Consider the following 24,525-nt stretch of genomic DNA (forward strand, 5'->3'; position numbering starts at 1 on the left):
GGCCATGTGGGTCCCAAATATCCCTTGATGTGGACGTGTTCTTCTAGGGCACAGGTAGGTCCCCAGCAATGGAAATGGCCTTCCCCGGACTGGACCACAGTAAATCTTTTAGGAAACATCCCCCAGCAGGTGCTGGGAGTGTTTGCTCAGGGTGGGGTGGGGCAGGTCCAGTCCTGTGGGAATGGCCCCTCCTCCTTGTCCTTCCTCCTGGGACATGCCCCACCCTCCCTTCTCTACCTGGGCCTACCAAGGTCTCAGAAGCCACTTCCCTCTGGGCATCCTGGCCTTACCATTCTTTCCTGGGCTTTGGGCCAAAGCTGCACGATGGATGGAGCTATCTAGAAGTAGACTCCCCCTTCGCCCAAGAAAAAGGGGAGAATTATCATCATCTTCTCCCAGTGTGTCCTTGAGTGAGTTACTCTCCTTCTGTGGACCTCAGGTGTCTCGTTGTTACAACGAGGGGGTTGAGCCTACAGTCCCCAATATGGGAACCAAGTTGGCTATGCAGAGTCACCCAGGGAGTATGCTAAAAATACAGATGTTTAGACCCTCCCCACAGAGGACTGGATGCATTAAGTCTGAGCTGGCCTCCAGGCAGCTGTAATTTCGAGAAGCACTCCGTCTGGGGATTCTGCACCAACCACCCCATTCTCCGGTTCCCACAGCCATGCTGGGAGCTGGAGGACCAGTTATCAGTAAACCCCACCCCAGCCTGCCCGCTTCCCCATCCACTCCCCTGACTCAGCTAGATCAATATTGACCATTGGCCCCTCCCCTGCCCCTGCCTCCTGCCACCCCAATCCTTGAAACTCTGTGAGACCCTGACCCCTGGTCAGCCGAGTCAAGGTCAAAGCAAGCCTCGGAGCCTGGAGGATTTCAGTGCTGCCCTACTCCCACCCGGAATCTGCACCTCCTGCTGGCTTGGCAGGACCTCCCAGCCCGTTGGTGACGCCATCCGAGTTCTTAACCATTAACTCCATCCAGCAAGAGGGTCCCAGTCCTGGAATCTGGCTCCGAAGAATGAGCACCACTTCCCTCTGTGGCTTTCCGACCCATTCATTTTACAGGTGGGGACACTGAGGCCCAGCCTCCCAGACCCCTTGCCATGGAACTGGAGGATGCCAGCTCGCCCTGAGGCTTCCACCATTGCCTTGACCCTGGCTCCAAGCATACCAATCCCCACCCTCCTTCTCCCTCTGTTGGTTGGAGGTGGGAGCTGGGCCTCACTTTATCTGAACTAGGGACAGCAGGCTCATGAGAACCATCCCACCTGCAGGCCTTCTGCCTGCCACGGTTTGCACTAAGCACTGATCGCTTTTTAAAAACTATGCACTGAGCACCTATATTATCCCATGTAATTCCCTGCAGAGGGAAAGCCATTGTTCCCATCTTCCATCTGAGGGTCAGGACACTGGGGGTCAGGGCAATGAAGCAGCAGACCCAGTTGAGTCGTCCAGCCAGTGGACAGCTGAGTCAAGACTGGGCTCCGACTGGCAGAGTCCGAGCCTGCCTTGGCTCCTGTTGACTACAGTTCTGGAAGGGATGCTGCTCACAGATGCGGTGGCTGTCAGTGGGAAGCGGCTTTCTTTCCCTCCAGTAGAAAGCGATCCGGGATGGGGTGCCGGGAGGAGGCCTCGGCGTGGCCAAGGGGGGCGGGCTGCCGTTCTGTCCTGGGGGAAAAGGTCAGGCAGCAGGAAGTCAGGCGGAGACAGAGGGGTGAGGGGGGGCGAGGGAGGGGGTGCTGGCCAAGGATCCGAGGGCAGGCAGGCGGCCCTAGACGCCCTTCCAGGGCAGGACCAGCGTCAGCGAGGCCTCAGGCCCCAGAGGGAGTGGCCTGGAGCTCAAGGAGCCAAATTTTCCATGAGCCACCAGCAAAAAATGAGTCTGGAGAAGAGTGTCCACCGCAGAACCAGAACTGTAGGCTCAGCAAGCCAGGGTCACGTGAAATTCAGAGGGGCTGGGACTGTCTTAACTCTTCGCTGGCTGTCCCTAGAGCTACCAACAAACTGCTTTCAGTTGCTGCCGCGATGTGCAAAGTGGTGACCTGATGCTATGGGTCCCTGACGGCCATACAGCCAGGGAGGGGCAGAGCTGGGATTGCACCAGGTGACAAGCCCCCCACTACGATGCCCTGCATCGTAGTGCCCTGGGCCCCAGGGAGAGTGCTGCACGTGTCTTAACCGCACAGAAATGAAGTGGGGTGTCTCCGGAGGCCGTGAGCACCCCATGCAGTCCAGGCCGGCTGTCGCGGCTCGCGCCAGGTGTAGGGCTGAGCCAGGCTCCCTGAGGATGCGAGGAGCCCACGCCTGGTGGAGGATGGAGGGTATGTGGAAGACAGACCTAAGAGAATGGATAGGAGTCCGATGGATGAACGGGGAGGACTCTGGATGAGGAAGCATGGGCCGGCTCAGGGCACCATGCGAGGTGAACTTGGCTGGGGTGGTAGAAGGGAGCACAGGGGGCAGGGCCTCCTGAGAACCAAACACAAGGTACCCGGTGTCCCCCCGTGTCAGCTGTTGACCCTCACTTGACTTTAGGAATATGGCTGACCCTAACAGGGGTCCCTCCCACTTCCCTCTCCCCCTTGGGCCTCCCAGATATTTGCTCTTGCAGATCACAGGCTGGAACTGGAAGTGACTGCAGGTGGTCAGCGCCCCATCTTAGCGCTTCCCAGTGCCCACCAAGAGAACACCGTCTCTGATGAGTTCTAGAACATCCCTAGAACAGCAATGAGGGGCCCCAGGGCACCCTCAGCACACCTGAGCCAGGCGCATATGCTGCCTCCCGGGGCCCCCCACTGGCCTGCCCGGGTCAGGAGTCCATGCACACAGAGGTCAGCTGAGAAGGGGAGCAGAACACTGAGTAGAGGGGGGGCCCTGGATCCGGCCTCCGCTCCGCCACGTTCTCACCACAGGACACAGCCCTACTACCCCCTGCCTCTGCAGAGCAGTGGGCCTGCCAGCCACCCTAACGGAGCCACACTGTGTCACTTGCTTCCCATCAGTTGCTCATGTTCAAAAATGGGAAACCTCTCACAAAAATCCTCACTCCCAGCTTGTCTTGAAAAGCCAGGGTATCCGGCAACCTGGGCCCCTACTTCTGAGGGTCAGCCTCCCCCAAAGAGAGGCACGCTTTGTTCTCTAGTGCCCCACGGTCCCCACCACTGACCAGCCTCTGCAAAGCACGATCCCGCTCCCCACTTCCCTGCCTGCCGGGCTCTGCAGGCACTGGATTGTCACCTGCTAGGGCGTTCTGAGATTCCAGGCTGGGGTTCTACTCCAGATGGGGCTGACGTCTTCCTTGAGCTGCCCACTACGTCGCCACGGACCCCTCCAGCCAGGTGTTCCTGGTCCCCAGTCAGTTCCTACTGCAGCCGGGCCCGGCTGGGGTCTGTTCTGAGCCAGGGAGATCTGAAGTCAACGAAGGAATGGGGCTGGGGGCACTTGGGGGGTTGGGTCTGAGGGCGTTTGGGGGTTGGCACTGGTGGCAGAGGTGGGAGAAGGGTGATGTGGCAGGACAGCCTGTCTGGGAGCAGCGGAAATGGGAAAAGCGGGACAGACTGGAAGATGGGGCCAGGGAGGGCAGACCAGGAACCGCAGGCCCAGGAGCAAGGGAAAGTGCGTCCTGGAAGGACTGGAAGTGAAACTGGTGGGCTCCACAAACTCCTGGAATTCTCCAAATCCAGACTGGGAATCTGGGAGAAGAGAAACCTGGACTTCTAGGATCGCCCATTCTGGACTCCCAGGACCCCAGGCTGCACCCAAGAGGCTGGGCAATGAGTACTCACAGGACCTTGGCCCGGGGCCTGGGGTCTGTCCTAGAGACAGCTGGGGGGCCTGGAGAGTGCCCTCTCCTGGGCTGGGGCCACTGTGCTGGCACCAGGGGCCTCTGTTAGCAAGACTGGAGCCTGCCCCCAAGAGTGTGGGAAGAGGCACCTTGAACTGTGAAGGCCATTCTTGTGCCCTCAGCAAATTAGCAAACCCATCACTCTTCCTCCACCTACTGCCCCAAAGAGGGGCAGGAGGGGGCCTGGCTCTATGTTAGGGGAAATTTATTAATATCCAAAATAGGCAGCGGCCTTTTCTCCCCACCCCCAATCAAAGCCTTTGCAAACACCTGGGCTTCGCATTTGAAAGGCCCTGGGACTCTTTTATGTGGCAACGTCCTGCCAGGAGGGGGTGGGTCGCACCAGCCTGGGAAACTCTGGGCCCCTCCCAACCCTGGTCTTCTAGCCCCAGCTGCACCTGCGGGTAAGGCTGGGAAGCAGCTGGAGGGGGAAAGGGGACGGCCTCCTGCCTCAGCTGGGTAGTCTCGAGCAAGTCTTCCCCTTCGGTGGGCCTCAGTTTGCCCAGATGTACAAGGGGGGCAAAGCAGTCTTCAAGGGCTTCCTCCTCTTCACCACCCTTCCTCAGCCCACCCACCCACCACGGCCATAGCACAATGGCAGAGCAAGTGTCAGAAGCCGGGGGACCCAGGGAAGCAAACAGCTGAACCTCGGTTCCCTCGGCCGTCAGCCGGAGAGCCCTGGGCTGCCCAACTCATGGTTCTCAGCGGTAAGGAGAAGGGGTGAGAAGGATGAGCTTGTTGGTGTTTATTGACAACAAACGGACGGAACATGGATGGGCTGGGGAGACAGCAGGAGAAAGGGCACAGAGGCCAGCCCCCTGCACGAGGGTGCTCCGCCCCGCTGGGGAGCACTGTGTGGGCAGAAGCTCTACTCAGGCATTCGCACACCCCACCCTCATCTCTTGGGGGCGAGTGGGGGCCCCAGGACAGCCGCTCCTGTGCCAGGGACTGAAGATGCCAAGGCCTCTGGCCACGGGGCTGAGGAGTCGGCTGCCCTGGGCTCGCTGGCTCCACCCCCCATGCCTGGGCCCGGGGACCCGCGTCCCGGAGCAGGGGTGGGCAGCATCAGGACCAGACAGCCACATGTGCGGACCATCTCCGAGCCTCTTAGTTGCCTTGGTCGTCCACAGCCAAGGCCAACTTCCCAGCAGTGCCCGGAGCTGGAGGAGACAGTGAGGGCCGCCAGGGCAGGGAGAAGGGAATGCAGGGGCTTTGGGTCCTGACTAGGACCCCTCACTCCCACCTGTCCACTTGTGTCCTCTGTCCTAATCATGCCCAGGGCTCCCTACACCGGAGGGCGGGGTCCAGTGTGGGAGGCTGCCGGCCTTTTTCTGGGGGGGAGGGGAGTGTGGGGTCCTCCTCCTTTCCCCACCCCACCCCCTCACTCAGGCCACCGCCCCTCTTGCCTGCCCTCCACAGGCCTGCTTCCTCCCCCCTGTCCCCTCGAAGCCACCCTGCACGCTGACCCTGAAAGATATTCTATCGAAAGCACACCCAGATCATGCAAAACCCTGCCCACCCCACGTCCCTCCTCCTCCTCCCCCTCATTCGTCATTCCCACCTGGACCCTGCTGTAACCTGGGAACACTTTGGTTTCTGCCCGGGGCTCCAGGGGAGGCACAGGGGTTATAGGGGGGCCTCCACACCCTGCCCTCCTCTTCCTCTCTCTCTCCCAACTTGCCCCATCCTCCAGGGCCTTCAGGCCCCACCTCCTTCAGGAAACCTGGTGGGCACATGAGTCCACAGGGGTCCTTCTCCCACCTGACTTGCTAACCCTTGATGCCTGGGGCCTCGTGGGCCTTGCCATGCCCTGGGCGTCCCTGCCCAGCTTGGATTCTGGCTGTTCGAAGTGTATGGGGAGCCTCCCCTAGAAAAGAGAGGAGTCTGGGCCCTGAACGGAGATGAGAAGATGCTCCCACCTGCCACGTGAGAAAGGGAGCTGGTTGGCCAGCAGGCCTGGCATCCAGTCCCCTCCGCCATGTGACCTTGGGCAAGTCCCTCCTCCCTGGCCTCAGTTCATCCATCTGCGAAATGAGGGCTGAGCTCTGAGTGGGTTTGTGTGCACGCGCGGAGAAGGTAGACGGAGGAGAGGCAGAGGCCACAAGAAAGGACTTGCACGGGGGACCGGCATCACCCGGGGCAACCTCCCACGGCCTCGGGGCCTCTCAGAGCCCCAGAGGGCACAGCTACCCTTTGCGGCCAGGCAGGCTGCCCGCCTGCCTTCTGTCTCACATCATAGACTCCTCCTCCTCAGCGATCTCGCGGTCCACCTCGATGGCAGTGTTCTCGAAGCTGGTGATGCCCCCGTACTTGCGCATGTGCACCATCAGTGGCTTGGGTGACTGGCTCCCCGCTAGCGTGGCCACGTACATGCCAGTCCGGTTCTCCTCCAGCGACGGGCCCCAGTCCATGGTCGGTCGGCTGGCCTGCTGGAGCCGCTGCAGCAGAGCAAGGAGAGCGGTGAAAACGGCCGGCGCTCGTGGTGGAGTGCTTCCTGGGGCCGGGCACCGGACAGAGACGTCACCACGGCACCTGGATCAGTCCGCGCAAGAATCGCAGGGGGCCCGGGCGGTAGCACCTTCCCCAGGGGAGTGAGCCACACGCCTGGATGAGAGTCCTGCTCTGCTGTCACGAACTGGGTGGCCTTGGGCATGGAATTTAAGCTTTCCATGCTCTGTTTCCTCCTCTGTAACTTGGGGATCATGATATGCCCTCACGGGCAGGCCCTGAGATGCAGCACTTAGCAGGGTGCCGGGAACAGGGCAAGGCCCAGTAAATGGTGTCTGCTGTGACTGCAATCCAGGAGCCCACTCTGGGTGCCTTCCCCTAAATGCTGAGTCCTAAGGAGCTGGGAGGTTTGGGAAAGAGCCAGGAACCAGGAGAACTGAGACAGGACTGTCGCTGACCTTCCAAGTGTCTAACATTTGGCCTCGCTCTGACTCTGATGTGTGACCTTTCCCTCTCAAGCCCCAGTTTCCATGGGAGGAGGGAGGTGACTAAGACAATGACTAAGTCTGGACGTTCTAGGGTTCCTCCCTTTTCCAACTACATTCCCAAAAGCCTTCTGCCTGAGCTGCAGGGAGAAGAGCCCCAGACCCTTGAAGGCAGACGGACAACCAACATCAAGTGGAGCCTTGCTGGGTGCAGATTCAAGGAGGATAACGTGTGCGGTGCCCTTAGCCCGAGGCCTAGCATGGCTCCATACTCAAAGCATGGTGACACTTAACTGTTGTAGAGCACGTCACCCCACTGCTCAGAAACTTGCCAGTGGCTTATCATCTCACTTAGAATGGAACCCAAAGTGCTCACCACGGCCTCCACGTCCTGGCCCCTGTCTGCCTCCCTGACCTCAGCTCCGACCACTCTCCTTCTGCCCTCACCTGCTCTGATCCAGTCTCGCCGACCCCTTTGCTGCCCTCAAACATGCCAGCCCCTCCTGCCTCAGGGCCTTTGCACCGACTGTCCTTCTGCCTGGAATGCTCTCCCCTTCCAAAGCTAGATAGATCACCTTGTCTATTTGGTCAGGTGTCTGTCCCCACACACACCCCCACCCCTCCGGGAGGTCTTCCCAGACACCCTGGCCAAAATACCACCTTCCATCATTCTCTATTCCTAAACTTAGGTTTGTTTTTTGTTTTTGTTTCTGTGTTGTTTTGTTTTTTTTTTTAAGTATAGTACTTACCACTATCTTTATGTATTTGTTTGTTTATTGTCTGTCTCCCACATTAAAATACAAGCCCCTTGAGAGCAAGGACTTAGGTCTGTTCCCAGCTGCACACTAGTGCCTAGATCAAGACTTCCTGACCTGAGAACTGTGGACGTCTCGGCCTGGAGAATCCCTGTGTAAGGGCTGTTCTGCACACTGAGGATGGTTAGCAGATCCCTGCCCTCTCCCCACTGGATCCCGGGAGCATCCCCTGTGCACACTGTACTCTTACGACAATCAAAGTGCCTCCAGACATTAGCAAATGGCTTCTGAGGGCAAAATCGCCCCCGTGAGAATCCCTGGTGGGGAACAAAACATTCACCATGTTCCAGCCTTATGCTAAATGTGGGCTTCTTCAATCCTTACAGAGTCCCTGGGAAAGGGGCATTAAGACTTTCATCGTCTACTCCCACAGATACTATCTGGAGGTAAAGTTCAGCAAGGTCGGTCACCTTGGCCAAGCTCACACAGTGGTCATCCTGGGGTTTGAACCCAGGCAGTCTGATTCCATCCTAAACTTTTAGAATACTCTGCTTTTCTGTCCCTCACAGTTCTGAAGATGCTGACGAGCCTCTTTTCTTCTCATAGCAACCCTTATGGGTAGGTGTCACTGTCCTCACTTTAAGGAGAGAGAAAGCAAGGTTCAGAGAGGTGTGTTAACTTGCTTAGGGTCATGCAGCTGGCAAAAGGCAGCCCTAGGATTCCTCCTAGTGTGTCAGTGCTAGAAACCCTGGTTTCTGAAGGTGGCACTCCGGACCTGGGCAAGTCCTCTGCAGTGCTGACCCCATAACAACATGGCCCCGCCACCTGGCTGTCTCCTCCTTTCCTTTGCAGACACCCTGGCTCTCACGCAAGGAGACAGGTTTCCTTTAGAGGTACAGGTGGGGCTCCCGAGGTTCAGAGAAGGCAAGGCGTTTGCTCCTAGTCACACAGCAATTGGAGACAGAGCGGTGGCTGGACTCCAGGACTAGCCTGTGGTCTGGGTGGTGCAGTCATTTCTGCAGGGGGAGGGCTCTGAGCCTCTCTCCAGGTGGAGATATGAAGGTGGGGTGGGGGGCAGCTGAGGTGCAGTGGAGCTCTATGGGAGGTGGGAGAAGCTGACGAGCAGGCTGGGGGTGGTGTATGGAGGGGCACAGGAGGCTCGATTTGTAACCAGTTCCGGTGGTGTAAATATTCCCACCAAGGTCAGTTTCAAGTTATCGATGGTTTAACAACTGGCTCACAATATCCCTGAGTATTTAACAATTAGCTCTTATGAACCAGCACAAGCTGGCTCTGTTTGGGGGTCCGTAGGCTCTTCCCAGGCCCTAGTAGCCTCCCTCAGCTCTGCTCACTATGACAGCCTCTTGCCCCCAGAGGACTCCACACCCATGGCGTCAGAAGTCCTGAGAGTGTGATGAGGCTCAGAGAGGGGCAGAACATTGCAGTGGTCACACAGCATCACAGCACACCCACTGGCCCACTCCCCTCTTCTGAGGCCTGCAGATCCCCGTGCCCAGACAGCTTGCATTCTCTGTGCTTTCTAGATCTCTTCACAAAGCCTGGCGTGGGCAGGGCTCCCACCATCAGCCCGTTCTCAGGCCACCCGTGGGCTGCAGCAGGGAGAAGAGTGAGAGTCCACCCTCTGGGGTCCCTCAGTGTTGCCTTCTGACCTTGAGTTTCATAGGGAAGCTTTGGGCTGGTGACCGGAGTCTGGGTCCTGACCTCTGCCCGACTCACAGTGGGACCCTGGGCCATTCCCTTGTCCTCTCCCCAACACACGTGGACACTGGCCCACATTGGTGGTCTCTGGAGTGTGCTCCCCCTCAGAGGCCTCGCGTGGCCCCGGGGGCCACAGGGCAGGACCCGAAGCCCCTTGAGACTGCCTTACCCCAAGCAGGATTCATAGCTCAGGCTACTGGCTGGGAAAGCCTGCAAGGCCCTGGATAAGGTGCTGGTGCAGATGTGTTCTGTTCCAGCAGGTGGGCCCAGGGCCGGGCCATGGGTCGGGAAGACCAAGGGCAGACTTACCTCCCAGAGCGAGCCCTCCTCCCGGAGCACGGCCACCAGCATGCCGGCTGGGATCATGAGGCAGGACAGCAGGCCCATCAGGATGCCCAGCAGCTCCGCCCAGGCTGGGAATCTGTAGCTGCCGTACTCTGAGGGCTGGTACTTGACGATGCTGTATACCAGCAGGGCCTGCAGGCGGGGGCCCCAGCGTCACAGTGGGCTTTGCACAGGCCCCAGGGCTTGGGGTAGCCCAGGTCTGAGCTACCCGAAGGCCTGAGGGAGCCCAGCTCAGAGCCACCCAGTGTCGGAGATAACCTTAGCTGTGCAGAACCTAAGATGGTCCATCCTCGGAGCCTTTGCGAGGCCTGAGACAGCCCAGCTCTGAAGCACCCAATTCCTGAGACAGCCTGTGCCTGAACTGCTTCAATTCCAAGGCCAAGAAAGCACAGACACAAGCAAACACACGAGCCTCAAAGCCCCCGCCCTAAGGGCCCGAGGCCTGAGAATGCCCCACTCATTTTGCCAACCAAATGCAGGGCTAGGGTCAGCCCGGCTACAACAGTTGGGGACATCAAGGGGACGGGAGTAGACCAAGATCCTGGTGCCCACCCACCCCTCAGCCCTGACAGAGGCCCACTCCGGGCCAGGGCAGCCCTACCAGCCTGAGTGCCCAGGGCGGGGCCCTACTCTCAGCCCCGGGGCCCCAGCCAGCAGCCTTCTTTCCCACCCATTACCAGAAGCGTGGCCGGGGACAGGAACAGCCAGCAGGCCCTGAAGTACAGGCCCGGCTTGAAGCCCAGCATCATGTGGATGTCCCGGCAGAACCTCTGGATGCCTGCACGGGGGAGGGGAGGAGAATGGCCCCACCAGCAGCCCCTCCTCCACCCCAACTGCCCCGACTGGAGACCCTGGCCCTTGGGACCGGGGACCCAGTGCAGGCGGGCTCCAGAGTAGACTCCCACCCTCCCACGGTGGGGAGCCTCAACGCCGCCTCCCGTGGCCCCTCTCACCATACACCCGGGTGACGGCGAGGCACGTGGTGATCACCACCACCATTAGCCCGAAGCTGGCGCTGTAGTCGTCCAGAAGCACCAGCCAGTACATGCCCCCCTGGAACACAAGTCACAGCTCTGGGGTTCCCTCACCCCGGTCTTGCTCCCTGCTGCGATCCCTTCTCCAGGCAGGAGGTGGGCAGGAAGCAGCCAGGCCAGCGGTGACAGCAAGACGGTAACAGTGGGACTGCTGTCTACCTGCCAAGCCCTTTACACACACCATCTTATCTGAGTCTCACAACAATCCTAGACGTAGACCCCCATTTTATTGGTGGGAAAACAGGCTCCGGGAGGGGAAGCCACTTGTCTTGGGGTCATTCAGCCAGAGCAGGAACCAGGCTGGAGGCCAGGTCTTTTATACTTCCAAGCCAGGACTCTGGGTCCTAGACCGAGCTGCCCTCGGGGAGAGCGCCTGGGGTGGGCCAGCTTCCTCCCGAACAGGAACAAGCCGGTAGCCCAGGGAACGATCACTGACATTGCTGTGGGCGCCTGCCCCTGCCTCACCCATCAGCTGCCCACCCACCCCAAAGCACCACTCACGTCGGTGGTGAGGACCAGCCCCATCAGGTACATGGCCACGCAGATGAGCCCCGAGAACACAGCCTTCTTGGGCCGCAGGTAATACGGGAACTCGTCTGTCACAGCTGTCACAATGGTCTCCAGGAAGGCAAACTGAGGGGAGGGGGGAGGAGGGTCAGAATTCTGCCCCCCTCACAGCACACGTGCACAGACACCCCCAGAGGTACACACAGACACATCACACGGATACATCACGCATAGACACAGCACACAGAGACACACACACACAGTTGCACATCTCACACAAAGACACACATCACACATGGACACACACAGATGCACCCACCTCACAGACACAAACACACACCACAGGAGGCCCGCTGGCACACACGAGGCTCACCTGGCTATCCAAGCCAAGAGTCAGGAGCATGAAGAAGAAAAGGAAGGACCAGAAGGGCGACAGAGGCAGCATGGTCATGGCCTGTGGGTAGACGACAAAGGCCAGGCCGGGGCCTGGGCCAAGGGCACAAAGAGTCAGCAGCCTGGGGCACGGGGCAGGCCCCCCACATGCACACTCAAACACACGCGGTCGCTTACATCCACCGGGGCACACTAGTTCAGCCAAGCCCAGAGACACACGCTATCTGCACACCTCTAACACTTAACTCCTAGGACGTGGGCCGGTGCATTGTTGGTGCTCAAGAAACATAGATTGATAAAATAAATGGATTAACAATGAGTGTGTGAGAGGTGCCTCGATGGCTCAGTCGGTTGGTCATCCAACTCTTGATTTTGGCTCAGGTCAGGATCCCAGGGTCGTGGGATCGAGTCCCACATCGAGCTCCATGCTGATGATGGAGCCTGCTTAAGATTCTCTTCTCTCTCTCTCTCTCTCCCTCTCTCCCTCTCCCCCGCTCTCTCTCTAAAATAAAAAAAAAAAATGAGTACATGAATAAACCCAAGACCCAACGTAAAACCTCACTTGCATACACTTATGTATACCATCACTGACACAAACAATTCCACTAACACACACACTTAGACACGTCCACTGGCACAAGACACTGATTCACATCCTCATTTGAACCCTCAGTTCACGTGCACATGTCCTCTTGACATAGGAAATGACTCACTTGGACAAACAAGGCAAGTTACTAAGACGTGATCAAACATAAGACACTCTCACACAGAAATCCATTTATCTCCGGACTCGGGTTGACGCACACCCCCTCTGCACTCGGACACCCAGAGACCGGCAAAGACACACGCGTTCGTGTGTGCGCAAACCCACACACGCACTGGACAAACCCATCCGCGACCTTGCCGGTCCACACTGTGCTCCCTGGCCCAGCCCCAGCGGTGCCCCGCCCCCCTGCCCCCCCCCCCCCCCCCCCCCCACCAGGGCTGGCCGGCCTGCCCACCTGCTTTGGCCACTTGGTCCACAGGCACACCCAGCTCCTGAGACATGTAGCCCAGCACAGAGAAGATGGCGAAGCCAGCCAGGATGCTGGTGATGGCGTTGCCCAGAGTGACGATGAAGGTGTCTCTGCCGGGAGAGGTCCGGGCACAGAAGTCCAGGCCAGAGTGAGCGGGCCCCGCCCTCACCCCAGGAGGCCCGCCCTGGCCAGCCACTCTCCTCCCTGCTCTGGCCTCGAGGGCTCTGAGGCTGCACTGACCTATAGATGTTCTGGTGAAACGTGTTGTAGGAGGCAAAAGTGAGGAGACCCCCGAAGCCCACACCCAGGGAGTAGAAGATCTGAAGAGCAGCTTCGATCCACACCTGTGGCAGGAAAGGGTGCAGATGGAGAGCAAAGAGAAGGGGCTGCACACCGTGGCGTCCAGAGGGCCAAGGAAAGAGGAGGAAGGAGGTGGAGTGAGAGCGAGTCGGCAGGTCCAGGGATGGTGCGGTAAGGAGCCCGGCTCACAAGTGACACGGGCTGGGAGCAAACCCTGTTCCAGCACTTACACTGCAGGACTGGGGAAAGTCCCTTTCCGGGCCTCAGTTTCCCCATCCAGGATCTAGATGATCGCTAAGCTTGGTCCAGTTCTGAAGGAAGTGGCGTCTCACGTAAATTTTCAGTAGATTCATATTGACAATAAGCCCATTGGAACCCCTTTCCCTCCTCCCTGGAGTTGGAGGGATCCGGATTTGATTCTAGCTCCCCACTTTCTAGCTGTGTGGCTTAGGCATGCCACAGCTTCTCCCTGAGCCTCGGGCCCCTCCTCTGAAATGAGGGTGGTGGTGAGGACTAATGACCACGTATGTGCAAAGTGCTAAGGCGTGGTCAGGCGGGCATCTGTTAACAAATGAGAAATGTTAAAGCCGTCGGTACCATTGTTTCCATAATTACAAATGCCCTCCTTGGGGTGTGGAGTCAGATCTGGGTTGGAATTCTGGCTCTGCCACTCCCTAGCCCCGTGACCTTAAGCTTATCACTCTTTTGGGTCTCAGTTTCTTCATCTGTAAAATGGATGAATAATGTCTTCCCTTTTTTTACATTTCTTTTTTAAGTTTTATTTATTTTGAGAGAGAGAGAGAGCACACACGTGCTCACACGGGTTGGTGGGGGGGCAGACAGAGATAATCGCAAGGAGGCCCCACACTGTCAGCGGGCACCATGAGTGCAGAGCCCAACACGGGGCTTGAACTCAGGAACCAGATCATGACCTGAGCCAAAATCAAGAGTCAGACGCTTAACCGACTAAGCCACCCAGGTGCCCCTTAAGGTTTATATATTTTTTTAGGACTCTACATCAAATGTGGGGCTCAAACTCATGACCTCAAGATCAAAAGTCGTACGCTCCTCTGACTGAGCCACCCACGTGCCCCAGAATAATGTCTACTTCACAGGATGGTGAAGAATAATAAGTGAAAAAGACACACAGTGTTGAGCACAGAGCCGAGCCCAGGGTCTGGTAGCAGGGGCCCATCACATGGAGGATTCCTACCCCCTTCTTTTTTTTTTTTTTTAACGTTTTATTTATTATTGAGAGACAGAGAGAGACAGAGCATGAGCATGAGCATGGGAGGGGCAGAGAGAGGGGGAGACACAGAATCCGAAGCAGGCTCCAGGCTCCGAGGTGTCAGCACAGAGCCCAACGCGGGGCTCGAACTCGCAAACCGCGAGGTCATGACCTGAGCCCAAGTCAGATGCTTAACCGACTGAGCCACCCAGGTGCCCCCCCCCACCTTCTTTTCCCCGGGGCGCCCTCTTTCTATTCCCTGGCTCAGGCCTGACCCCTCCCTCTATGCCCCAGCCCCGAGGGCCTCACCTTGGAAGACAACAGATGGTGGAACTGAGGGGTGAGATAGAACTGGATGCCCTTCCAGGCCCCTGGGAGGGTGACTCCTCGGACCAGCAGCATGAGCAGGATGAGGTAGGGGAACGTGGCCGTGAAATATACCACCTGAGGCACGATAAGTGGGGAGGGAAGGCAGGGGTGACCTTCCTTCCACCCTGCTCCTTTTCCAGAAGTCCCCATTTTACCCAACTCGCCTCCCCAACCTTTGGGTAGGCCAAGATGAGAAGAGCCATCATCCATGATGCTTTTCTTTCGTTCCCTGCGCCCCTCCCTCCACACATGGATCCCTCAGCAAAGTCCTGTCGCTGCTTCCCAAGGAGTCCCTGACCCACCCACTCTCTCCAGCTCTGCAGTACCCTGGTCCAGGCTGCTTTCGCCCCTTGCCCGGAAGCCTTGCCTTGCAGGGGTTATGAGAGTTTCCCCTCCGATGCGTCCACCCCTGTGCCCCTAGCCCAGGAAAGCCCACCTTGCGTGGTCAGCAGCCACTGCACATTCCCAAACTCCCCTCCATCCTGTCTCCACCTGTTCCCAAACCTCCAGCCACTTTCTCAGCAAACGCCACCAGGTCTCAGGCTCGTCACTGTCCCGACTTGCACCATGATTGTTTCTCCCCTCTTTCTCATTGGTTTCTACCCTACCTTTCTAGTCTTTCTTTTGGTTCTGTTCCTCGTGGGCGACACTTCCCAGCACTTTGCACAGGGACAAGTTCTAATTTATAAATGAGTGAATAAACCACTCAGAAGGTTTCCAAGTCTTTCTAAAACAGCTTCATGGTCCTTCCCACCCTTCATAACCTCAAGTGGGCATCCGTGGCTTTGTCTGCCTCGCATCCATCTGGTCTCCTTCAGACACCAGTCACCTGACTTTCCCTAGCTGGGACTGACCCCATTCCCAGCTCCAGAGGTGGGCACCTGACCAGACCCAGCCAAGCAGAGCGCCCCACCCTCCTGGCCACAGTGATCAGTTCAGGGATGGGAACATGACCCAGCCTACACAGTGAGACCCAGTTCTAGGGTTTTTGAGAACTGGAGCAAGGGAGAACCTTTCACCAAGCAGGTAAGATACAAAGCACTCCTAAGAGACCAAGAGAACCACATTCCTGATAACATCCTTTGAACCCCTAGACCCAGCTGTACCTGAAGCACACCCTCTGGACTTTCCAATCGAGTGTGACAACTGGGTTCTGGTCAGTTACCTCTGACTCATACACCCACCTTCCAAGCATTCAACAAACACATGCGGACGGAGCCTCTTCAAAGTGCCAAGCACTGGGTCAGGATGCAAACTTGAGTAACAGATCAGTCCTGTCCCTGGCAAGTTTCTAGCCACTGCCCACCCTTACCGCCACATCTTTCTTCCTCCTCCTTCCCAATCCCTAGCCGCTCACCCCCCCCACCCCTCGCCCTTGCCCCTGAACTTTTTCCCAGTAGGAAGTCTATTCATCCTCTCAGGCTCAGTCCATGCCCTGCCTCCTCCGGGAAGTCCTCACGCCTCCCAGCCCCTCAGGCCTCTAGGGCCTCCCAGAAGGCCCTACCTTGCCCGAAGACTTCACGCCCTTGAGGATACAGAGGAACACGATGACCCAGGCAAGGAGCAGGCAGAGGCAGAGGTTCCAGCGGATCTCCCCAGGACTGCCAATGCCCCGGCTGCCTTGGATGTGGAGAACGTAGCGGCTGTGGGGGATGGAGATTTGAGAGTCCTCTGGTCACCCTGCCACACGCCACACACGCGGGGCAAAGCCGCGGCCAGCAAGGTTCCTATCACTGTTGTCACCAGCATCACGACTGTCCGCCAGCATTTACTCAGCATGATTATCCAACAGGCTGGATGGCACAATCGTACCTTCTTTCCCTTAATCCTCACAGTGACCCTCAGAAATATATGACCAGACCCACGTCAAAGGCAGAGCATCAGAAGCCAAATATATTGGGTAAGGTCGCACAGCTGGTCACTGAAGAGCTGGGATTAGAACCGGGGTCCACCTAACACCAGCACCGGCACTCAGCCTTCCAGGTGCACGCCGAGCCCCTGGGGGACGCCAGCCCATCCTCGCCCCCTCCCTGCTGCCGGCGGCTAGGGGCCCGCGGCGGCCTGACCTCCAGTACTCCTCGCTGGGGCTGACGGTGCTGGTGAGGTTGAGGGGCAGGGCTCCATTGCCATCCTTGGAGCCTCTGTGCTCATGGCAGAGGTCTGTGTTCCACCAGTTGCCGCAGTGTTCCCAGGGCAGGTTGCTGGTGAGGGAGGCGAAGAGGTAGAAGAGGACGTAGGCAATGATCATGTTGTAGTAGATGGCCACCAGGCCTACGATGAGCAGCATGGCCGCGCCGGCACCTGGGGGTGGGGGAGTGGGGGCTGTCCTCAGGTCGAGGCCTCCTGCAGGCCAGGCTGTGTGGCCTCCGGAAGCCATCCCCTCTCTGAGCTTCATCCCCCCGTCTGCCTAGAGGTTGGGGGAAGGGGGGCAGCCTCCCTGCCTCCCCCAGGCCCGGACCCCTCCCGGGACGATGAGGCCTCACCTTTGAAGAGGGGGCTGATTTTCCAGACGGCCAGGGGTCCCAGGCTGGAGAACTGGCCCAGAGAGAGCTCGAGGAAGAAGAGGGGGATGCCACAGATGGCCAGCATGAGGAAGTAGGGCACGAGGAAGGCACCTGCGAGGAGGAAGGAGGTTGGGGAAGGTCTCGGGTGGGTCAGCTCCCCTAAAGCCCAGCTCCGGCCCCGCCCCTGCCCTGATGGCAGACACCTGCGACCCCATGGAGCACTTCTCGTGCGGACTGGGACTGTCCTTTTATACCAGCTCACTGAGAGCCAAGGGGGCTGGTGGGGATCTCCCCACCTCTGCAGCCCCAGGGCCCAGAGGAGGGCTGGGCCTCGAGCAAACACTGAGTGAGTGAATGAATAAAGGAGTGAATTCCCTGCCAGAGAAAAGTGCAAACGCCTCAGTATGGAAATGAATGAACACCCTGCAGAATCTGGCCCCGATCTACCTTCCTGCATCCTCTCTGCCACGCCCCCTTAGATGCTTGTGGCTGCCACAGGCCATCCTGTGTGCCCAGTATCCCTCCCCATTTGCTTCTCATACCGGTAGCCGTCTCCTTTAGAGAACTGCCCACCACTATAGGGCTCTGGGAGGGCTGTCACTCACAACAGCCACCCCACCCCACCCCCTCAGATGTATTTATCCCAAGCCAAGCCAGTTCAAGACCTTCCCTGCGGTCCTATATGGATTCACTCAGAGAGAACAGCTCTGAGGATAAAGTCATTCCAGAGTTGTCTGTGGCCCCCCCCCCCGCCAGCCCAACCTCAAGGAGGGAGACTGTCCCAGCAGAAAATGAGGTGAGCACCCAGAAAGAAACAGAATCGGGAACCAGGGAAAGGGAGAGCCAGCAGAACTGGGGCCATTATCGAGTTCCTAGAGCATCAGAGGCCAGCTACAGTCCCACACTTCCTGGTCACAGCAATTCATCTTTTCCTTGCCTCATCTACTCCTATTTGGATTTCTGTCGCTCTGCCAATAGGTGTTTCTTCAATGAGTTTGGCAGAAATGGGAAGGAGGCTTCGAGGGCGGGTGGGAGCACACTGGCTCTCGAGAAGGCAGAATGGAAGGTGGAATGTTGGGTCGGCCACCAGATGACCTTGGACAAGGAACCTGGCCTCTCCAAGCCTTGGCCGTCAGATCAGGACAATGGTGCCGCCCAGGAGGGTTGTCATCAGGGTTAAGTGAGAACACCAAGCCCGGGGCCTGGCAGATGGTGAGTGTTCAACCCCAGCTACTGTTAATGAGACATCGAACAGTCACTTGATGGCGAAGCAGGGACGGCGGAAGATTTGTTGAAGATGGGGGAGACTTCACGTATCCAGTCTGAATGAAAGGAACCAGGACAGGAGGGCGGATCGAAGATTTGAGAGTGAGAACTGACTGATGGAGTGAGGTCCTGGCGGGGGTGGGGGAGAAGGGGGGGATGGGAGAACTTTGAAAGCACAGTGATTGCTGAGAGGCAGATAGAGGCTGCTCTCAAGAAGTGGAGGAAGCCTCTCTGCCCATCTCTTGGGGTCCGGGAAGGGCCAAGGCCTTGGGGGAGAGCCGAGTAGGTATCCGCACTGGGCATCAGGGAGACAGAGGAGGGGATGAATGATGAAAAAAGACAAGGCAGAGGGAGCTCGCTTCTCCCAGCCCCGTGTCACTGCTTTCAATTCTGCTCAAGGTCGCAGGGGAGATGGTGGCCAAGGCCACTTAAAACCTCACTCCACCCCCAGCCGTGGCCTACTAGCCTAGATGCCCCTCTAGCAGGCCCTCGGGCCCCTACCTCCTCCGTTGGTGTAGGCTCGGTAGGGGAAGCGCCAGACATTCCCCAGGCCCACGCAGTAGCCGATGCAGGACAGCAGGAAGTCCAGTTTGCCTGTCCAGTTCCCCCGGTCCGCGGCAAAGTCCACATCCAGGTCCACGTCCCCCTGGTCACTGGGGGTCATCAGTAGGTCTGGGGTAATGGGCTGCCAGTAGGAGAGACCAAAGGGGTGAGGGAGAAAGGTGAGGCCAGGGTAGCACTGTGATGCCTCCGCTCCCCTAAACAAAAATAAGAATATAAAATCAAACAGGGCTAAATGCAAAGATACTCTCCTGCTTGGGAAAATCAACCGCTCTTGCCTGGGCTCACGTGGTCCTTCGCAGGAGCGTCTCTGGGTTGCAGGGAACTACAAACGTATGAGGCCAGCAGGATGGCTCAAGCCCTAAGAGAGCTACCTGGGTCTCAGTTTGGTTAGCACAGAGGTCACATCAAGGGACGGTCCTATGTTGATGACGATGCGACGATGATCTTAATGACAGCTACTGTGGACTGAGCTCTTACTACGCGCTCCGCGCACTCAACGTTTCACCTGATTTCATTCTCAAAATAACGCTACGAGCTAAGTAAGTACTGGTCTAAGCGCTGCTTCACTCATGAGGAACATCGAGGCTCACGGAGGTGTCAAGATTTTATGCGGCTGGCTGGTGGAGAGCTGGGTCTCGGGCCCAGAGCTTCCTGACACTGGAGCCCGTGTCTTCAACTGCTGGTGCTGGCCTTTTTAAAAAAATTGTTTTAAAAATGTTTACTTATTTTTGAGAGAGAATTAAATTTCTTTAAAAAATGTTTATTTATTTTTGAGAGAGAAAGAGAGTCAGAGTGCAAGCGGGAGAGGCAGACACAGAATCCAAAGCAGGCTCCAGGCTCCGAGCTGTCAGCCCAGAGCCCCATGCGGAGCTCGAACCCACAAACGGTGAGATCATGACCTGAGCTGAAGTCGGACGCTTAATCGACGGAGCCACCCAGGTGCCCGTGGTGCTGGCCTTTTGTTACTCTATTCTGGGCACCGTATTTTAAGAAAGACATAGGTTGGAGCATGTCCACTGGGCAAGTGGCCAGACAGGACGGTGTTCGGGAGTAGTCACAGGAGGACAGGGGAGAAGTAGGGGCCCTTAGCATAGAAAGAAGAGGCCTTGGAGGGAACATGGGTTCCCCTGAGGGAGGAATTGAATTCATTCTCTAGTGGCTCAGGGAGGCCTATGGAGTGCTGTGAATCTTAGTTCACGAGCAGAAAGAGGCTACTGAGTTCTGGTCTATCTCAGAAAGTCACAGTCTTCCTGTCATTACAGGAGAGATACATGCACAGAGGGGAACGGAAACCAGCGGTCCCTAAGAGCCCTTCCTGCAATTTAAGGAGCGTGGGGAAGTGCACTGGGCATTCTCCCTTCAGACTGGGGCTGGGAAATGGAGGTCCTCCTCCAGCCGCTTAGAATGCTGGCTCTGGGGGTGAGTTAGCCTGTAGGGGAGCCCAAAGATATCAGGATAACTATCTACAATTCAGAGAGCAGTCCCCAAAGGGTCTCCTGAAATGGGTCAGAAGAAAGGGACAGCCACACCCTTCCTGCTTGCCTCTGAAATTCAGACCCTTGGCAGAGAAGAATGGAGCTGCAAAGAAGGCCGATTATCAAATCTCATGGTTTTGAGAGAGGAGAAAGGACGCCCTGTTTCCTGCTCAGCAGTGGTTATAGGAAAACAGTCATATCTCTGGACTGGGAGTCAGGAGACTACAATTCTAGTCCCAGGTCGGTGGCACTTCACAGTGTGACTTTAGGAAAGAGTTTTCTGAGCCTTGTTTCCCCATTTAGACACAGAAGGCATTGAATAAATCAGTGTTTCCAAAAACACATCCCTTTGGATGTTCACAGGTGCTCAGCGGCAAAAAGGATTCTTGAGGCAAAGGAGTTTCGGGAGGGATCGCCTGGGTGGCTCAGTTGCTTAAGCATAGGACCCTTGATTTCAGGTCAGGTCATGATCTCATGGTTTGTGAGTCTGAGCCCTGAGTTGGGCTCTATGCTGACATGGCTGACAACGTAGAGCCTGCTTCGGATTCTCTCTCTGCACCGCCCCCCCCCCCCGCCCCCCCCCCCCCCCCGGCCCGTGGGGCACCCCCCCTCTCCCAAAAAAAAAAAGTAAACTTAAAAAAAAAAAAAAAGAAGAAGAAGTTTGGGAAACACTGGGTTAACACAAAGCAAAAGTTTTCTTTACTGCAGGGCTTGTCAGATCCTTTAATGGACCAATACCCACTGCAATTCTCCAAATAGGGACTAGAACAGACAGTATTCTGCAATTCTATTTAAGAAAAGGGTTTTAAGAAGCTAGCATGCTGAGCTTTATTCAGAGAAGTGTAGGTCTATCTATTAGTCTTCTGGTTCTAATGGTCTGTGAGGGAGGCTTCACCAGAGGCACTTACAGTGGTTGAAGACCAGATCAGATCCTAGCACAGGGACTCAGTAATCAGTTATTGATGAGATACTTTCCCCCCCCTCAAATTCCCCTTCCCGGCACCACCCAAGTAGGTGTCTACACACAAACTGGGTGGTGACAGAGGAGGCTTTGCAGGGATAAAGATGGGGAAGGGAGAGTGCAGGTGTCACAGGACTGGAGGTGTCTGGCTGGCTGCGGTGACAGGGTCGGGGCAATGGGTTCAGGGGGCAGAATGGGGGTAACAGAACTGAGGTGACTCTCAGTGACAGTGGCAACCATAGTAATGATCCTGCCTGAGGCTGGCTGTTGGCCAGAGGGCCAGTGGTAGCAAGGACAGCCTGGCATAATTATGGGTGATGGTGATAATGAGGAAGAGTGTGAAAAAGCCCTTTCCAGTAATTGGGCTTGCGGTGATCTCAGACATGCTGGGCTGAGGGTAGCAGTGGCCCCTAGACTGATCTGAAACTCACCCCTGCCCTCTGATGCCCCTTTCCACAAGGTCCCTCCCCAGCTGGGTGGGTACTGGCTCTCCGGAATCACTCCCTGCCAGGCGAGCTCCAGGAGGTATGGAGGAGCAGCTAGTTAACATCGGCCCCTGAAATGGGGCAGTGTGACAGGCCAGTCACCCTGTGACCACCCCCCAACCCTGTTCAGGCCAGCTGGCAGGAGGGCCCAGTAATGAGGCTCCTCTGATCTCTCCTGAGAAGCTGCTGCCCTTTCTCTGCTCACAGAGCAGTCCCAGCTCTCTGTTTCCATGGTGACAAGAGTTCCAAGAGCAGGATGCTGCCAGCTCTTCTGTCCCCTACCTCCTCCGATCAGAGGGAAGCCTGCTCCTGCTCCAGGGACAGGGGATTGGGTCCTCCAAAGATGAGCCAATCTCAAGACCACCTGGGGCCCCCAACCCCACCATGGATGAATCCCAGGAGGCTGGCACAAAGAGGACAGGACTGGCTGGGAGACAAGTGACCAAATCAATGGGGCAGGGTTGGAAGCTTAATGAGTCGCTTCACACTTCCGCCTGTGTGTGAAGCTCCCACCCCCGGTCCCCCCCACCCCCCCGCCGCCTATCCGGAGTCACGCAGAAACAGAATCGTGGGTTTGCCAGACCTGCACCCCCTCTTTTAAGAACCAACAGATGTAGGTCACTAGCAGAAGCAGGGGCCGGAAGAGGTTAGCCTGCCCCAAGCCAAGGCTCTCACACCTTCTTCAGGATGCAAGAGACAATAGAAATGTGGAGTCCAACTTCATCATTGTGCAGATGAAGACACTGAGTTTCAGGGAGGGAAACAGACGAGCCCAAGGTCAAACAGCAAGTTAAGGGCAGACTAAGACCTGAACCCACACTTTCAGCCCAGTGCTCGTCTCTGAACACCGCTGTTCCTTTGCTGATACCTGGCATTCCTCACTCCCTGCCCCATTCACCTTGAGACCCAAGGAGGGGACACAGAGGCCAGGCGGCCCCACCCCTGCCCTGTTGGTCCTAGGCTACTGAGCCCATCTTTAGGAAAGCAGCTAGCTGCATCTCCCACGTCTGTTTTTGCCTTGTCTATAAAGTGGGGCTAGAGAGACTTAGCCCCCAGAATTTTGGAGGATTACGTGAGATAAGCCTTTACAGACTATGGCTATTTACATACTGTGTGGTCTGGTGGCAGTGGAGAGGGGAGGAAAGGAAAGGAGAGAGAGTAGGAGAATGGAAAAGAACGGAGGGCAGGGCCCAAGAAGACCCAAGACACACACCGATGGCCCCAGATGCAGGGGCAGAGAGCGTGAATTGGCGGGGGAGGGGGGGGGGACAATAACACCAGCCCCTGTGAGTTCTCTCTCATATCTACACCTACCGGCCCTGTGGGGTCACCACATCCCCCAACCCCCACCCCCCACTCTTAAGCCCAAAGCGAGAAAACTTGACCCCACACAGGCTCCTCGGGCCGGGAGGTCTGACCCCACAGGAGGAGGTGGGAAGGGGCTGAGGTCCCGGCCCAGGGCTCCAAGAACACAGATTTGCCCACCTCTCTCATGCCAGCCTCCGCCCCACCCCCCGTATCCCTTGGGTCTCCCATTTCCTCCCTCCCTGCCTTCGCCTCCTGCCAGCCCTGCAGTGGGGCAGCCTGGGGTCTTAGCAGGGAAGCTAAAGCCGGTGGGGAGGAAGCAGGTGGTGGGTCCCCGCAGGGCAAAAGCGCGGGCAGGAAAGATAGCGTCCCTCTGCTGGCTCTCCGCCGCTGCTTCAGTGTACAGCGCACCCTATGAGGACCAGGGCGGCTCCCCGCCCCCCACCCCTGTAATTAGTCCAGCTCAAGGCTGGACCTCGGCTATTCTTACATCCCCAACCCCAATCAGCCCCCGGAGGAAACAGGCGGGGGGGCTGGGGAGGGGCGGGCGCCTGGCCCCAGCCGCCCTACCCCACGCCTCCTGGGGTTTCAGACACCTGTTCGAAGGACCCGGCCCAACGAACCTCGGTCCCCTCACACACATCCCGACCCCCAGATGGGGAAGGCCGTGTTGCCAACCCTCCTCCCAACCGCATCCCCCCCCCCCCCCCTGCCCCAGCAGACCGTGACCCCGCCCCTCCTTGCCATCTAGCTCAGCCCCGACTCCCCCAGAACCTCGCAATGGTCCAGGCGCCCTCCCCGACCCTCCCGGGGCCTGGACGGGGGGCGGGCCTCTCTCTGCACTCCGCCTTCAGGTGTGCCCCCGCCCCCGTGTGCGCCCCCTCGTCCTCGTGCCCTACCTTGCGATGGTGAGCTCCCTGGAGCTTCTTCATCTTGGAGGGCGGGTTACCGGGGCTTCCGGGCTTGCCTTCCCCTGAGAGCAGAGAGCGAGCGAGGGAGCCAGAGATCGCGCAGCCGGCCGGCCGCCGCGACTTTGCCCCGGCGGCTCCCGCGCACCGGCTGGGGGGGGCGCGGGCTCGGGCGCAGGCGCTGCCGTCTGTCGGCTGCGGGCGTGGGGCGTGGGGCGTGGGGCGCGCGCGCCGGGCGCCACGAACGTCCTGCCTCTCCCTGCGCAGCGCCCCGGGCTGGGGAGGGGAGCACGGCTGCGCCCGCGTAGCCACCCAGACAGACGGCTGACGGACCGACAGCCGCGGGATGCGCGCGCCCCCGCACGCAGAGCTGCGGATTGGAGGGGCCCGAGCGCGGGAGGAGGGGGGTCCGAGACGGAAACCCTCGGAGGTCCGGAGGCCTCGGGCCGCCGTCTCCTGCGTGACCTTGGGCAGGTAACCTGCCCTCTCTGGGCCTTCCTTTCCCCAGTTGGGCAGTGAGTGGCAGGCCACGTGCACGGACACTAACAGCCGGGCTCTAGGTTCCAGCGATCCAGGCAGCGCCTCCTCTTTGCTGTGTGACCTTGCCCACAT

General features: G+C 58.0%; 1 protein-coding gene across 1 annotated transcript; it reads right to left on the reverse strand.

Annotated features, from left to right (window-relative positions):
- Positions 1-5,317: 5,317 nt before the first annotated feature.
- Positions 5,318-24,525, reverse strand: SLC6A7 (solute carrier family 6 member 7). Its single transcript, XM_049648908.1, has 14 exons — positions 23,905-24,525; positions 18,717-18,900; positions 16,929-17,060; positions 16,512-16,746; positions 15,950-16,088; positions 14,386-14,520; positions 12,789-12,892; positions 12,534-12,658; positions 11,513-11,625; positions 11,134-11,265; positions 10,552-10,651; positions 10,276-10,376; positions 9,563-9,730; positions 5,318-6,284 (listed from the first exon to the last, which is right to left on the reverse strand). The coding sequence occupies exons 1-14, from the start codon at positions 24,523-24,525 to the stop codon at positions 6,075-6,077; spliced, it is 2,499 nt and encodes an 832-aa protein (XP_049504865.1). The 3' UTR covers positions 5,318-6,074.

The sequence above is a fragment of the Panthera uncia genome (assembly GCF_023721935.1).
Source record: "Panthera uncia isolate 11264 chromosome A1 unlocalized genomic scaffold, Puncia_PCG_1.0 HiC_scaffold_17, whole genome shotgun sequence".
Taxonomy (NCBI): domain Eukaryota; kingdom Metazoa; phylum Chordata; class Mammalia; order Carnivora; family Felidae; genus Panthera; species Panthera uncia.

Bases quoted from the DNA above. Each gene is read 5' to 3' on its own strand.
- SLC6A7 (XM_049648908.1), bottom strand. From the start codon at position 24,525: ATGTGGGCAAGGTCACACAGCAAAGAGGAGGCGCTGCCTGGATCGCTG. The intron at 18,901-23,904 runs GTAGGGCACGAG...TCCTACTGGCAG, and splicing joins AGGGAGCTCACCATCGCAAG to CCCATTACCCCAGACCTACT. The intron at 9,731-10,275 runs GTAATGGGTGGG...CCCCGCCTGCAG, and splicing joins TGTCCCCGGCCACGCTTCTG to GCCCTGCTGGTATACAGCAT.